At 43.1% G+C, this 17347-nt stretch overlaps 1 protein-coding gene across 4 annotated transcripts in view; it reads left to right on the forward strand.

Moving 5' to 3' along the window:
- ASRGL1 (asparaginase and isoaspartyl peptidase 1) overlaps positions 1-17347 on the forward strand; it is an 82102-nt gene that overhangs the window by 29445 nt on the left and 35310 nt on the right. For 2 of the 4 annotated variants that reach the window (XM_077289938.1, XM_077289940.1), the window contains exon 2: positions 7637-7825. In XM_077289938.1, the coding sequence (XP_077146053.1) occupies positions 7639-7825 (187 nt within the window). In that variant the 5' untranslated portion in view covers positions 7637-7638. Of the gene's footprint in view, positions 1-7633; positions 7826-17347 lie in introns of all 4 variants that reach the window. The other 2 variants (XM_077289936.1, XM_077289939.1) reach the window with 1 other exon arrangement.

Consider the following 17347-nt stretch of genomic DNA (forward strand, 5'->3'; position numbering starts at 1 on the left):
AAACCTGCATTTGAACTATAAGACGCATCCCCCATTTTCCTCACAATTGTTTTTGGGAAAAAGTGCGTCCTTATAGTCCGAAAAATACGGTATCTTGTAATATATTGTTTTTCTTGTTACTGTTCCTGGCATGTTCTACATTCATGTGCTGGCTTGCATTTCTTGCTTGGTTCCCTCCAGGAGGCGGTCCCCTGCCCACTTGCTGTCTTTGCGCTGTGTAAATCCATAGTACACATGAAAATAAGCAACATTGTAATATATCGTATCAGAAAAATGTTTCTCTGCCAAAATTGATCACTCATTATCAAAATTCTCACTTCTGAAGTAAAGGGTTTACTCACATGTGCGTATAAATAGAGTGCAGTGCGATTAAAAAATCGCATTTCACTCTGACCAATGTTATTCAATGAGTCTGATCTGCAAGTTTTTCCTCAGCTGAAATCGGACTGAGGAAAAAATTTCAGCATGCTGCTTATGGCCACATATATCGGACGAAACTCGCCAATGTAAATCAATGAGTGCGAGAAAAAGAACCTATGTAACACGGACTATTCATGTGCCGTCCGATCTGTACGCCCACATCTCAAAGGAATCACGACATTTCATCAGCCAAGTACAGGAAATTCACAGCCAGAACCTCAGAATATAGATGCTAGATAGATAGATAGAATAGTTCCTGCTGATATATAATTTGACACACCCAACCTACATATTATAAACTGTCACCCTTTAGTGCCTTTCATATGGAGTTTAGATACCAAATAAAAAAGTGGGAAGAAAAAACGTGGGATCCCCTCTAATGTAACCAGAAAAGGTAAAGCAGACAGCTGAGAGCTGATATTATCAGGCTGGAAAGGTCCATGCTTATTGGTCCCTTCCCAGCCTAAGAATAGCAGCCGGCAGCCGCTCCAGAAGTGGAACATCACATGTGATGCTCCAATTATGGTGCTTCACCTTCGCTCTTCCCGAATTGCCCTGGTGCATTGGCAATCGAGGTAATGAGGCTCTGAATTGATGTCAGCTGTGAATTGTCCAAAAACACAGTTGACATCAAACCCTGGTGTTAGTAATTGAGAGTTGTCCATTAGACACCCCCATTACTGTGATAAATATATATATCATGTAGATCTCACTTGCATGTATACTCCTCTATAATCATATATACTCATATATCCACAGCTAATATATTGCTCAGCTAGTCTATAATCAATGGCTTAAAATGGCTGACATAAACTGATATAAGCCAGACAGACTGTATGGGGTTTTCCATGCAAAAGCGGAACAACGCCAGATGTATTAAGTGCTGATCAGATGTCTCAACTTTGTCCTAGATGCAGAGCTACATTTTAGTTGCTTAATCAGCATTCATATGTGCATTAATCACAATATTCCATATATATTTAGATAACCAATAACAGAGGAGCTAGACGATATGGTAATTAACTAACCACCCCTAACCACTCCTTTCTATATGCAATTATAAAACTATGTATGTACAATAAATCATCAGTATTGATGGAATGTTTTTCTGTCACAATGGTGTACAGTCCATTCTTGATGAGCGCGCTCAAAATACTCAGTCTTAGGCTGGTTTCACATTTGCGTTTTTTGCCGCTGCGTTTTACCGCAAAAAAAGCATGCGTTTTTTTCTTCCTATATTTAACATTAAAAACGCATGCGTTTTTTGTATGCGTTTTGCCGCGTTTGACGACGCATGCGTCTTTTCTATGCTTGCATTTTGTTGCAGAAATGCAACATGTAGTAATTTCTAGAGGCGTTTTTTTGCCGCAAAAAAAAGCATGCGTTTTTTTGCCGCAAAATTTTTTATTGCTGTCTATGTAAACGCATGCGTTTTTAAGCACATGCGTTTGGTTGCGTTATAAACGCATGCGTTTCAATAGAAAAAAAACAAGAATACACACTGATAAGCCACCCCCCACCATCAAGGTGATAAAGGGATCCAAACCCTAACCCTAAAGCCGGTAATTCAATTGCCGGCTTTTCATTTCTCCTGCCTAAACCCGACATGCGACATGGTTTACATACAGTAAACCATGTCATATCCCCTTTTTTTGCATATTCCACACTACTAATGTTAGTAGTGTGTATGTGCAAAATTTCGGCGCTGTAGCTATTAAATTTAAGGGTTAAATCGCGGAAAAAATTGGCGTGGGCTCCCGCGCAATTTTCTCCGCCAGAGTGGTAAAGCCAGTGACTGAAGGCAGATATTAATAGCCTAGAGAGGGACCATGGTTATTGGCCCCCCCCTGGCTAAAAACATCTGCCCCCAGCCACCCCAGAAAAGGCGCATCTGTAAGATGCCCCTATTCTGGCACTTGGCCACTCTCTTCCCACTCCCGTGTAGCGGTGGGATATGGGGTAATGAAGGGTTAATGTCACCTTGCTATTGTAAGGTGACATTAAGCCAGATTATTAATGGAGAGGCGTCAATTATGACACCTATCCATTATTAATCCAATTGTATGAAATGGTTAAAAAAACACACAATATTGCAAAGTACTTTAATGAAATAAACACACAGGTTGTTGTAATATTTTATTGCTCTCTCAATCCACCTGAAGACCATCGTTCTGTAACAAATTAAAAATAATAAACCAACAATATACATACCTTCCGTAGATCTATAACGTCCCACGATGTAAATCCATCTGAAGGGGTTAAAATATTTTACAGGCAGGAGCTCTGCTATAATGCAGCTGTGCTCGTGCCTGTAAACCCCAGGGAATGAAGGTAATGTAGGTCAATGACCTATAGTTACCTTCAGTCGCGGTGATGCGCCCTCTGCTGGATGTCCTCATATGACGTCGAGCGTGGGAAAATAAACACAGGAATAAATTTAGGCTACGTTCACATTTGCGTTGTGCGCCGCAGCGTCGGCGCCGCAGCGCACAACGCAAACAAAACCGCGGCAAAACGCACGCTAAAACGCTGCGTTTTGCGCCGCATGCGTCGTTTTTGCCCGCAAGTTGGACGCAAAAAAAATGCAACTTGAAGCGTTTCTTGCGTCCAACGCTTGCGGCCATGCGGCGCAAAACGCAGCACAACGCATGTCCATGCGCCCCCATGTTAAGTATAGGGGCGCATGACGCATGCGGCGCCGCTGCGGCGCCCGACGCTGCGGCGCTGACCGCAAATGTGAACGTAGCCTTATCCATACCAAATTTCCATAACATTACTAACCCAGTACTAGAAAGTGAAAAAACACCCAAAAATATTTTATTTAAAAAAAAAAAAACACTCCCCAACTTTTTCCTTGGTTCACCAATTTATTGTATGTAAAAAAACAAACAAACAAAAAAAAAATGCAGGTCCAACATAGTCCTCAAGTGGAAACCTGAAAAACATAAAAAGAGAGAAATTAAAAATAAGAGACTGTCCCTCGTTCACCAATTTATTTATAATAGTAAAAAAAAAAAAAAAAAAAACGGTCCGACTTAATCCAGCATTTCCCACAACGTTCCCCATAATGTTCCCTGAATCTGTGATACAGAGCCATTGTTCTGAGGATCCATAGGCTTTAGCAGCAGTCACTTCTGGCTCGTGCTGCTCTCTGCAAGACTTGGCGGCTCTGAAGAGCAGTGAGGTCAGTAACGTTACCGCTCATCAGAATTGCCGAGTTGCACAGATCTATAACTGTGTCACACTAGTGAACACATTAAGAAAATACAAAACACAGTGTCAAAAACTATGCTTTTTCATAATGCTGCCGAACAAAAGATGGAATAAAACGCATTAAAAAAATGTGAATGTAAAAAAATTGCTATAGCTGAAAACACCATCTCGTCCCCCCCAAAAAACAGGGCTGTATGGCGGCTTATCAACAGAGAAATAAGTTACAGCAATGCAAAAACAATTTTTTTTGTGTGTGTGTGTGTAAAAGCAGTAAAACATAAAGTTATAAATGTGGCATTGCTGACCCGAAGAACAATGCTGCCTTATCAATTTTACCACATGCTGAACAACATTTAGAAAAACAAATCTAAAAAACAATTATTATTATTATTATACATTTTTATAGCGCCATTTATTCTATGGCACTTTACATGTGAACGGGGCAAATATAGACAAGTACAATAAACATGAGTAAAAGAAGGCACACAAGTACAGGAGGAGAGAGGACCCTGCCCGCGAGTCTACAGGGGATGGGTGAGGATACACTAGGAGAGGGTAGAGCTGGTCGTGCGGTGGTTTAGTAGACTGATGATCACTGCAGGCTGTAGGCTTGTCAGAAGAGGTGGGTCTTCAGGTTCCTTTTGAAGGTTTCCGTGGTAGGCGAGAGCCTGATGTGTTGGGGTAGAGAGTTCTGGAGTATAGGGGAAGCACGGGAGAAGTCTTGTATGCGGTTGTGGGAAGAAGAGATGAGGGGTCAGTAGAGACGGAGATCATGAAACGATCGAAGGTTGCGTTTAGGTAGGTACCGGGAGACCATGTCAAAGATGTATGGAGGAGTCAGGTTGTGAATGGCTTTGTATGTCATTGTTAGTGTTTTGAACTGTAGCCTCTGGGCAATAGGAAGCCAATGAAGGGCCTGGCAGAGAGGAGAGGCTGGGGAATAACGGGGAGACAGGTGGATTAGTCAGGCAGAAGAGTTTAGGATGGATTGGAGTGGTGCCAGAGTGCTAGAGGGGAGGCCAGAGAGTAGGAGGTTGCAGTAGTCGAGGCGGGAGATAAGGGCATGTACTAGTATTTTTGTGGTTTCATGGTCAAGGAATGCACTGATCCGGGAAATGTTTTTGAGTTGGAATCGGCAAGAGGAGGCAAGGGCTTGGATATGTGGCTGGCTTTTGTTGATTCTGCCTCCCAAAAATCAGAATCTTAAGTGATCAAAAAATGTTATGTGCATAAAATTGGTACCAATAAAAATGTCAACTTGTCCCACAAAAAACAAGCCCTCTCGTGACTGTCAGTAGAGCTATAGAAAAATCATAGCTTTCAAAATGACGATCCAAAAACTTTTGTTTTTAAAAGATAAAATCATTTTTTGTGTGACACCAGCCAATATATATATACATATATAAAAAACAATGTAAGTCTGGTATCGCTGTAATCAAACCAACCCAAAGAATAAAGTTGTCTAATCACTTATACTGCACAAGGAACTGCCTCCCAAAGATCACAGTGTGGCTCGGCTCATATTTATCCTACACTCTAAGCTGTTCTTACACTGGGGTTTCCATGTAAATCTCTGAAATACTTGATTCAGACAGAACCCCTGGTGGAAGATTCCTTATAATGAGGCAGATGGGAGACACTGTGGACGCTGTCGGGTTTATGATCTGGCTGTTTTTTTTTTTAAGCGTGTATAAAAGCATGGTCAGCCACAGTTTTGTGTTCCCTACTGAAAAGGAGGACACTGCTGAACAGAGGCCAGACGGAGTTCAGGGCCAACTCTGCTGCCTCATTTTAGTGAATGGACCCGTCGGAGGTTTCATCTGAACCACATTATTCAAAGATTTAGTTGGAAACCCCAAAGTAAGTGCTCAGCGTAGAGCACGGTTAAAGGTGGTCCTAAACATTATGTAAAATGTTCCAAGTAAAATCTTGAAATCAATCCACAAAAAAAGCATGTCCCCACTCAGGTTCATCATCTGTCACTGGAATTATAGGGGCTTCCACGTTACTGGCAGTACTCCCCCAAAAGAAATTCTTTGAATTCTCCACTTCCAGATGCCACTCCCTTCTGTGCCCCATTGTGTGTAAACACATTTAGCGTCCACATGTTTGGCATTTCTATAGCGATGAGAGTCCTCTTAATTTTCAGGTGCATGAGCCGGGCATAATGTACTGGGCACTACTATCTACACGCACTACAATGGCAGATTTGCAATATTCACTCAGCAACAAGCATTCTGGAAAATACCCATAGTCAAAATCGTCACTACCCCTGTAGATAAATTCCCAGAGGGATGTAATTTCTAAAATGGGGCCATTTAAGGCCTCTGTATCTGAAGTCCACAAACTATTCTACAATAATTTGTTCTCCAAGAGTCAAATAACACTCCTTCCCTCCAGAATCTCCAGTTCCGCTGTTTTGGTATCTCATGGGCTTTGCCAATGTTAAAATTCACCCTCAAGCCATTCCAGCAAAACCTGAACTCCATTATGGCACCACTTCCCTTCTGAGTTTTGCTCTGTGCCTGAAATATAGTTTTTGTCCACGTGCAGGGTATTGGCATCCTCAGAATAAATTGCATAACAAATTTGTTTTTCTCCTATTACCCACTTTGAAAATTGAAAACTTGAGGCCAAAGCAGTATGTACGGTAAGTAGAAAAAAATAGTAATCTTCCATTTAATCAGCTCAATTCTTTGCATTGCCTGAGGGTTAAAAATTCTCACTACACCCCTAGATGAATTTCATGAGGTGTCATTTCTAAAATGGGGTCTCTTGTGGGGTGTTTCTACTGTTTAAGTACATCGGGGACTCTGCAAATGCGACATGGTGTCCGCTATCTATTCCTGCAAATTTTGTGCATCAAAAGTGAATTGGTGCTCCTTACCTTCCAATCCCTGCAGTGCGCCCAAACTAATAAACTTCTTGAATGTGGTTTTGAGCATTTTGAGGTATGCAATATTTACAATTTGTGTCTCTTTTGGGTATTTTCTGTCATATAGGCCCCTGAAAGTCACTTCAAATGTGATGTGGTCCTTTTAAAAATATTGATTTTGTAAATTTTGTTGGAAAAGTGACAGGTTGATTAACGTTTAACCCTTGTAATTTACAAAAAAAATAGAAAATAATGCTACTGTAAAGTAGACATGTGGTGAATGTTATTTATTAACTTTTTTTTGTGTGGTTTAACTATTTAGTTTAAAGGCCTAAAAATTCAAAGTTTTACCGGGATATGTTGAAGAGTTCCAGCGTTATTACCACATAAAGTGACTGGCAAAGAAGTTAACAGGCTCATGGCTGAAGGGGTTAAAGGGAACCTGTCAGCCGGTTTTTGGATCCCAAAGTAAGGTTGTCACAGTAAAGTGCCTGTAACGATGATTACTTCCATAGTTTTATTTTATAAGCCTGTTCCTCCATTGTCTTGTAATCCACTGGCAAGTGAAGGAGCTTGGCCTAAAATTACAGCTTCTCGCTCTCTCTCCCCCTCTACTCTCTACTCCTATGGCCCACATCTCTTGACATCCCTGGGCTCGGCATATATGCAATACGCAATAAAGTCCTGATGACATTGCGAGAGACAAACTATCCATTTGAACATGTCTGCCCCCGAGAATGGAAGGGATTATCATTTCCGGTACTTTACGGTGATGACCTTACTGTGGCGTCTAAGAACCTGCTGACAGGTTCCTTATAACCCAGTGTACTTTTGGGCACTATTGGGCAGGTATTCATTAATATACAGTAAAAAAAGGTATTCTACTACACTTTTACTATTTCATAGAAATATGCAGTAAAAAAAAGTTAGTGTTTTTTACAATTGACCCCAATAGTTGACATAGAGTGAGATACTGTATGCCTTATCCAATAAGATACATCAGAGGTACTGTACGTATACATCAGGGACATTTTCTGGTGTAAATGTCAAATGAACAGTAATATTTAAATTTGATGGGCCTGGAAATTATCCCTTCAGCTGCCATTAATTCTTTGTTACTTCTAGTAGATATGAGGCCAGTTATTGTTGTCCATGGCGGTGCAGGAGCGATCACGAAGGAGTATGAAGAAGGGTATCGTACTGGAGTAAAGAGAGCCGCTGTACAAGGCTATAATATACTGAGAGGAGGAGGAGACGCACTTACTGCTGTAGAAGAAGCTGTGGTGGTGCTTGAGGATGATCCACATTTCAATGCAGGTGAAGCTTCGCTTCAGGAGGTGACACAGCCAAAGATATACAAAAAATTGTCGCTTTTTTTTACTTTTTCACTCTAAATTTGCATGTATTTGTGGTGGCAAAAGCCTAATCAAACACTCGTAATGTCCTCCATTATTCGGGCCCACCCATTATAGAGGTCATTAACTTAAAAAAAGAAAATGGAAATTACATACGACCTACAAGCAATTTCTACCAATGTGTTAATGTATTTTTTATTTAAATCTCAGATGCTTTCTGATCAAGGTATTGGTATAGCTGCTAGAACTGAAATATAAGTCACAATTCAAAGAGGAAAGTGGTTGCCACAGCATGGAGAATGTACTGCAAAGGGAATGCCTCGTAGGCTATGTATACAATTTTGTGATGGCTGCATTTACAATGTTTTAAGTTATTAAAAGGGTTTCCTAAATTTTTCAAAACTGTTGTACTATTTATAAATCCAAAAAAAGAGACCTACATTTTTATTTTTTTTTATTTGCGCACTTTCATACACATTTTTAAGCATCTTCCAGCGCTGCAATTTGTTTCCTAGCCACACTTCCAATCTTCAGCAGTTTCCGGCTGTTTATAGGCTATGTCTCCTATAATGCTGGGAGTTGGCAGCTCAGCCGGTGCCTGAGAAAAGATCGAGTTTAGGTGCAGCAGGGATATAGAAGTGAGCATCGCCTAAAAGGCTAACCGGTTCACTGTCGATTTAAAGCGAATCTGTCAGCGGATCTTTGCTATGTTATCTGAAAGCAGCATGGTATAAGTACAGAGACCCTGATTCCAGCTATGTGTCACTTATTGGTTTGTGTTTTGTAGTTTCTGTACAATCAGGGATTTATCAGCAGGAGATTATCACTACAGTACTAGTTGCCTCCCACACCACTGATTAGCAGCTCTCTGTCCATATACAATGTACACTGAAATCTGCTTATTAGTTGTGTAGTTGGGGTTACTTACGCAAGGCTCAACATTTTGAGCTCTGCAGCAAACTGATTCTATCACTGCTGCACCCAGTAAACGAAGTTATCAATCGCTGCAATCCGGGTCTCTGTCCCTTCATTATGCTGCTGTTAGATTACAGAAAACCCCCTTGACAGTTTTTCTTAAAGAGTACCTATCACCAGTCAGTCTGTCACTGCCATTTATATTTAAGAAGACAGTACTTACAAAATTGGCTTAGAAGTCCCCCTAATGCTACTGGTAAAGGACTCGACTTTCTAGTAAAACTCAGGACTGAACTTCTAGGTTGTGAGATCCGACATGGTGTGGCATCCCATCACCCTCCACCTGGCCTCACTGTCAAAAAGCAAAATCTCACGCTTTTAACTGAAATAGAACTGCCCCGTTATGTTGTTTTCTATTGTTAACAATATTATAGCTGTGCACATAATGTGGCAATTGATTTTTTTTCTCTTTGCCACGACAGCACCCACTGAGAGAGGGGATCCGCCCCTAGGAACAGGAAACCTACAGAGAGATAAGAGGCGACCCCCCCCCCCCCCTTGCTCCCTCAGTTGGTTTCCTCTTCCTAAGGGAACCTGTGGAGAGAAGGTCGCAAGTGGATACCTGGGCTGTGGTGCCGCCTGTGCGGTGTCTGTGGGAATGGCAGGGGCTCCAGCACTGGATGCAGCGTCGGGGGACTCCTGTGTCAGCTCCCCCCTCAGCTGATGGACACCGTGAGACCAGGGTCCGGTGAGGACCGCCCTGGCTCACGTGGAGAGTGCAGTGCGGCTGGATGGGCGGTACTTGTCCGGGCTGGGAGGTGTGCGTATCGGCCGCACAGCGGCGAGGCCGCGCTGTTCCCTAATGATTCCATGTGGCCGGCAGCGGCGGGCGCATGTGCAGTTACTCCAGAGAGTACTCTTCCCCCGGAAGTGCTTGCTTTTGGTACCAGGGTGGTAGAAGAGACTGCGCCTGTACAGAGCGGTGAGTGTGCATAGAGCAGGGACATGCGACCCGGAAGTAATGGTATCGATTCCGGGTGACGGATTCCATCGCTAATGGGTCATGCTGTATAAAAACACCGGCCACATTCCTACCAGTGTGCAGCGATGTCGTCCCCAAATGACCCCGCTTATGCGCCCACTGGAGGAAGTGGTGGTGCCTATGCACAGCAGCAAAAAAAAAAGCGGCAGTGGATGCTCAGGACAGAGTGGTTCCGCGAATAAAAGTGGTAAAGGTAGAAAGTCGAGTCATTCCACATCTCAGCCTGTACCTTCACCTCTGCAACCGGTACCATATTGACAAGCTTCACTGGGTGAGTGTTACTAATTACACCTACAGTACAGACCAAAAGTTTGGACGCACCTTCTCATTTCAAGATTTTTCTGTATTTTCATGACTATGAAAATTGTACATTCACACTGAAGGCATCAAAACTATGAATTAACACATGTGGAATTATATACTTAACAAAAAAGTGTGAAACAACTGAAAATGTCTTATATTCTAGGTTCTTCAAAGTAGCCACCTTTTGCTTTGATGACTGCTTTGCACACTCTTGGCATTCTCTTGATGAGCTTCCGGTTGACTTCTCTAAAGTGTCAGACTCAGCAGGAGGCTTTGGAGTTGGAAATTAATGGTCTGTTAGCTAAACGGGGTTCTTAAAGAGGTTCCGGCAGAACAGAGAGGGAAGGGATTTTACTCCCCCTTATTTCTGGTCTCTAAGCCAGATGGCTCTTACAGGACAATAATTAACTTAAAAAGGTTGAATACCTTTCTAAGATCTCTGACCTTCAAAATGGAGTCCATGCGATCAGCCATAAAAAATGTATTTCCCAGGTGCTTCATGGCAGTAATGGATCTCAAAGATACATATTACGATCTCCCAGTTCATGTTTTACATCAACAATACCTACGGGTGGCGGTCGTATTAGAAGGTCAGATCCTTCATCTCCAGTTCACGGCAATGCCGTTCGGATTATATGGCGCCCCGGGTCTTCACCAAATTAATGCTAGAGGTAATGTCGTATTTACGGTTAAAGGACACCTTAATAGTCCCATACCTGGACGATCTTCTAGTGGTAGGGAGCTCAGCCCTCCAATGTGAGCAGAGGCTAGCTGATGTAATTTCATTTTTGCAGGATTTGGGTTGGCTGATCAACTACAAAAGATCCAGGTTGCTCCTGATAACCTGCCAGACATTCCTGGGCCTTCATCTAGATAACGTAAGTCAAAAATGCCTCCTTCCAAGAGCGAAAAAATTATTAATAGTTAATAAAGTACGTTCAGCAATTGACAATCCTAGAATGTCCCTGAGGGAGGGTATGTTTCTGCTTGGTTCTGCTACATCATGTATCCCTGCAGTACAGTGGGCCCAGTTCCATTCTAGACCGCTACTGAGGGCCATCCTACAGGAAGAGGAAAGACTGCAGGGACAGTTGGAGGGAGTAATGTCACTTTCAACTGACGTAGTTAGATCCCTGGAATGGTGGCTAGATCCAAGACACCTCTCGAGAGGAGTTCTGTGGGTAGTAAGACCCTCAAAAACAATTTCCACGGATGCTAGCCCCTTTGGGTGGGGAGGTCATTTAGGGGAAGACATAGTTCAGGGTCAGTGGTTTCTAACGGAAGTAAACAACTATTCAAATTTAAGGGAGTTAAAAGCGATTTATCATGCCATACGTAAATTTCTTCCACAGCTGCAAGGAACTCATACAAGAGTTCTATCAGACAACACCACGGCAGTTGCATATTTAAACCATCAAGGAGGAACACGATCAGGAACTCTGATGTCTACTGCGGACAGGATTCTAGATCTGGCCTAAAAACATCTCTTGTCCCTGTCAGCGCTGCACATCAGGGGTGTAGACATCTCTGTAGCAGACTTCCTAAGTCGCCGTACCCTGCATCAAAGGGAATGGATGCTCAACCATTGTATCTTCAAGAAGATACAGGACATGTGGGCCATGCTGGAGATAGATCTCTTTGCTACAAGAAACAACCGGCAGGTCGAAAGGTTTGCTTCGCTATAGAGAGAGGACCGTCCGGATATACTAGACTCCCTTCAGTCCCCATGGTCCTATCATCACGAAGCGTGGCACGAAGCAAGCAGAATGACATCACATGAAGATAGGAGGTGCCAGACCCTGGACCTACGACACCCATCAGACCGTACCGCCCCCGGGTGAGTATAATAAAACTTGTTTTTCTTCTCTTTCAGGTTGGACCGGGTGCTTATCTACAGCATTATAGAATGCTGTAGATAAGCCCCGAAAGGCAGTGGCCGCATCTTATAGCGGCAAAGTGAAGTGACAGGTTCCCTTTAAGTTCTTAAATTCTGAAAGTGAAACTCGTATACACTGCTCAAAAAAATAAAGGGAACACTTAAACAACAGAATATAACTCCAAGTAAATCAAACTTCAGTGAAATCAAACTGTCCACTTAGGAAGCAACACTGTTTGCCGATCAATTTCACATGCTGTGCAAATGGAATAGACAACAGATGGAAATTATTGGCAATTATCAAGACACACTCAAAGGAGTGGTTCTCCAGATGGAGACCACAGACCACATCTCGGTACCAATGCTTTCTGGCTGATGTTTTGATCACTTTTGAATGTTGGTTGTGCTTTCACACTCATAGCATGAGACAGACTCTGCAACCCACACAAGTGGCTCAGGTAGTGCAACTCATCGAGGATGGCACATCAATGCGAGCTGTGGCAAAAAGGTTTGCTGTGTCTGTCAGCGTAGTGTCCAGAGGCTGGGGGTGCTACCAGGCCAGTACACCAGAAAACATGGAAGGGGCCGTAGGAGGGCAACAACCCAGCAGCAGGACCGCTACCTCAGCCTTTGTGCAAGGAGGAACAGAAGGAGCACTGCCAGAGCCCTGCAAAATGACCTCCAGCAGGCCATAAATGTGCATGTGTCTGCACAAACGGTTAGAAACCGACTCAATGAAGATGGTCTGAGTGCCCGACGTCTACAGATGGGGGTTGTGCTCACAGCCCAACACCGTGCAGGACGCTTGGCATTTTGCCACAGAACACAAGGATTGGCAAATTCACTGGCGCCCTGCGACCTTCACAGAGCAGGTTCACACTGAGCACATGTGACAGGGTCTGGAGACGTCGTGGAGAGTGATCTGCTGCCTGCAACATCCTTCAGCATGACCAGTTTGGCAGTGGGTCAGTAATGGTGTGGGGTGGCATTTCTTTGGAGGGCCGCACAGCCCTCCATGTGCTCGCCAGAGGTAGCCTGACTGCCAATTAGGTACCAAAATGAGATCCTCAGACCCCTTGTGAGACCATACGCTGGTGCGGTTGGCCTTGGGTTCCTCCTAATGCAGGACAATGCCAGACCTCATGTGGCTGGAGTGTGTGGCTGCAAGATGAAGGCATTGAAGCTATGGACTGGGCCCACCTGTTCCCCCAGACCTGAATCCGATTGAACACATCTGGGACATCATGTCTCGCTCCATCCACTAACACTGTCCAGGAGTTGGCGGATGCTTTAGTCCAGGTCTGGGATGAGATCCCTCAGGAGACCATCCACCGCCTCATCAGGAGCATGCCATTGTAGGGAAGTCATACAGGCACATGGAGGCCACACCCACTATTGAGCATCATTTCCTTGTCTTGAAGCATTTCCACTGAAGTTCCACTTTGATTTTAAGCATCAGTCCAACTCCAGACCTCTGTAGGATATTAGTTTTGATTTATGTTGATCATTTTTAGGTTTTATTGTTCTCAACACATTCCACTATGTAATGAATAACGATTTACAACTGGACTATTTCATTCAGTGATATCTAGGATGTGGGAATTTAGTGTTCCCTTTATTTTTTTTTTGAGGTGTGTATTATATAGAGTCATTACAAACAGTGTGATCTATTTCAAGTGTTTTTCTGTTAATGATGATTATTTATTACAGCCAATGAAAACCCAAAAGTGATTATCTCAGTAAATTAGAATAATTAACAAAAACACCTGCAAAGGCACCTAAGCATTTAAAAAGGTCCCTTAGTCTGTTTCAGTAGGCTCCACAATCATGGGGAAGACTGCTGACTTGACACATGTCCAGAAGGCAGTCATTGACACTCCACAAGGAGGGTAAGCCACAAAAGGTCATTGCTAAAGAAGCTGGCTGTTCACAGAGGGCTGTATCCAAGCATATTAATGGAAAGTTGAGTGGAAGGAAAAAGTGTGGTAGAAATAGGTGCACAAACAACCAGCATATCTGCAGCATTGAAAGGATTGTTAAGAAAAGGCCATTCAAAAATGTGGGGGAGATTCACAAGGAGTGGCTTGCTGCTGGAGTCATTGCTTCAAGAGCCACCACACACAGATGTATCCAGGACAAAGGCTACAAGTGTTGCATTCCTTGTGTCAAGCCGCTCATGACCAATAGACAACACCAGAAGCGTCTTACCTGGGCAAAGGAGAACAAGAGCTGGACTGTTGCTCAGTGGTCAAAGGTGGTGTTTTCAGATGAAAGTAAATTTTACATTTCATTTGGAATTTAAGGTCCCAGAGTCTGGTGGAAGAGTGGAGAGGCACACAATCCAAGCTGCTTGAGGTCTAGTGTGAAGTTTCCACAATCAGTTTTGGTTTGAGGAGACATGTCATCTGCTGGTGTAGGTCCACTGTGTCTTATCACGTCCGATGTCAGCGCAGCAGTCTATCAGGAAATTTTAGAGCAATTCATGCTTCCATTTGCCGACAAGCTTTTTGGAGATGGAAATTTCATTCTCCAGCAGGACTTGGCACCTGTCCACTCTGCCAAAAGTACCTATACTTGGTTTAAAAACGACAGTATCACTGTGCTTGTTTGGCCAGCAAACTCGCCTGACCTTAACCCCATAGAGAATCTATGGGGTGTTGTCAAGAGGAAGATGAGACACCAGACCCAACAATGCAGACGAGCTGAATTCCGCTATCAAAGCAACCTGGGCTTCCATAACACCTCAGCAGTGCCACTGGCTGATCACCTCCATGCCACGCCGCATTGATGCAGTAATTGATGCTAAAGAAGCCCCGACCAAGTATGCATTTACTGAACATACCTTTAACTAGGCCAACGTTTCTGATATTAAAATGATTATTCAACCTGGTGCGATAAAGTATTCTAATTTACTGAGATAAGGTAGCTAGAAGGAGTATAGAGCGCACATAGGGTGATAAGGGAATATTCGTGAGAGATAATATAAATTCACTCATTCACTCACCTATTATGGTTGTGTGAGACACAACCACTGCACTTAGCTTTGGCGGCTGCTGCAAGCCCCGATGTGATGATCCTTTGTTAGGTGAAGAGAATGGGGCATCAGACTGTGCTGCTCGCCTGTCAGGATAATGTACCAGAGAAGTCCAGGTAGATGTAATAGAGAATAGACTTTATTTCTATGCGTTTCGTGGTGATCACACCACTTCCTCAGGACAGTCTATCAAACTGCGAGCAGCGCAGTCTGATGCCCCATTCTCTTCACTTAACAAAATAATTTACTGAGAAAATGACTTTTGGGTTCTCATTGGCTGTAAGCTATAATCATCAACATTAACAGAAATAAGCATTTGAAATAGATCACTCTGTTTGTAATGACTCTATATAATATGAGTGTCACTTTTTGTATTGAAGAACTGAAGTAAATTAACTTTTTGATGATCTACATTTGACAGAAGCACCTGTGAGTTTATATATTAAATGTAAATATATACAGTGGGTACAGAAAGTATTCAGACCTTTTAATTTTTCACTTTGTTTCATTTCAGCCATTTGGTAAATTCAAAAAATGTTTTATATTTTTTTCACATTAATGTACGCTCTGCACCCCATCTTGACTGAAAAAACAAGTTAATAAAAAAGTTAATCTGAAATCTCACACGGTCATAAGTATTCGGACCCTTTGCTCAGACACTCATATTTAATTCACATGCTGTCCATTTTCTTGTGATCCTCCTTGAGATGGTTCTACTCCTTCATTGGAAGCCAGCTGTGGTTAATTAAACTGATGGGATTGATTTGGAAAGGCACACACCTGTCTATATAAGACCTCACAGTGCATGTCAGACCAAATGAGAATCATGAGGTCAAAGGAACCTGGCCAAGGAGCTCAGAGACAGAATTGTGGCAAGGCACAGATCTGGCCAAGGTTACAACAAAATTTCTGTAGTACACGAGGTTCCTAAGAGCACAGTGGCTTCCATAATGCAAGAAGTGTGGGACCACCAGAAGTCTTCCTAGACCTTGCCGTCCAGCCAAACTGAGCAATTGTGGGAGAAGAGCCTTGGTGAGAGAGGTAAAAAAGAACCCCAAGATCACCGTGGCTGAGCTCCAGAGATGCAGTAGGGAGATGAGAGAAAGTTCCACAAAGTCAACTATCACTGCAGCCCTCGACCAGTTGGGCCTTTATGGCAGAGGGGCCCAACTCAAGCCTCTCCTCAGCGCAAAACATGAAAGCCCGCATAGAGTTTGCTGAAAAACACATAAAGGACTCCCAGACTATGAGAAATAAGATTCTCTGGTCTGATGAAACAAAGATAGACATTTTTGGTAATAATTCTAAGCGGTATGTGTGGAGAAAACCAGGCACTGCTCATCACCTGCCCAATACAATCCCAACAGTGAAACATGGTGGTGGCAGCATCAGGCTATGGGGATGGTTTTCAGCTGCAGGGACAGGACGACTGCTTGCCATTGAAGGAACCATGAATGCAGCCAAGTACAGAGATATCCTGGATGAAAACCTCTTCTAGAGTGCTCTGGACCTCGGACTTGGCCGAAGGTTCACCTTCCAACAAGACAATGATCCTAAGCACACAGCTAAAATAACAAAGGAGTGGCTTCAGAACAACTCTGTAACCATTCTTGACTGGCCCAGCCAGAACCCTGACCTAAACCCAATTGAGCATCTCTGGTGAGACCTGAAAATGGCTGTCCACCATCTTTCACCATCCAACCTGACGGAACTGGAGAGGATCTGCAAGGAAGAATGGCAGAGGATCCCTGAATCAAGGTGTAAAAAAAAAAACGTGTAGCATCATTCCCAAGAAGACTCATGGATGTACCTGCTTAAAAGGGTGCTTCTACTCAATACTGAGCAAAGGGTCTGATTACTTATGACCATGTGATATTTCTGTTTTTCTTTTTTATTAAATATGCAAAAATTTCTACATTTCTGTTTTTTTGCTCAGTCAAGATGGGGTGCAGATTGTACATTAATGAGAAAACAAATGGACTTTTTTTGAATTTACCAAATGGCTGCAATGAAACAGAGTGAAACATTTAAAGGGGTCTGAATACTTTCCGTACCCACTGTATATATAAAATATCTTAGAAATACCTCGATATGTGATTGTTGTGGGTCTAAACCTGTGAGACATCCACAAAGCTGGGGTGCTAGTTCCTCTTGTAGAAGTGACGTCCTCACTGTCAGTCTCTTAAAAAAAGAGGGATGCAAAACCGGCCCCATAGTCAGTCTGCTCAATCTCGACTATGTAGTCACAGCTACCAGTATGCAGGGGTTGGGGAGCTATAAGTTTTTATATTAATGAGGTAGTCCAGACTTAACA

This window comes from Ranitomeya variabilis, chromosome 2 (genome assembly GCF_051348905.1).
Source record: "Ranitomeya variabilis isolate aRanVar5 chromosome 2, aRanVar5.hap1, whole genome shotgun sequence".
Lineage (NCBI taxonomy): Eukaryota > Metazoa > Chordata > Amphibia > Anura > Dendrobatidae > Ranitomeya > Ranitomeya variabilis.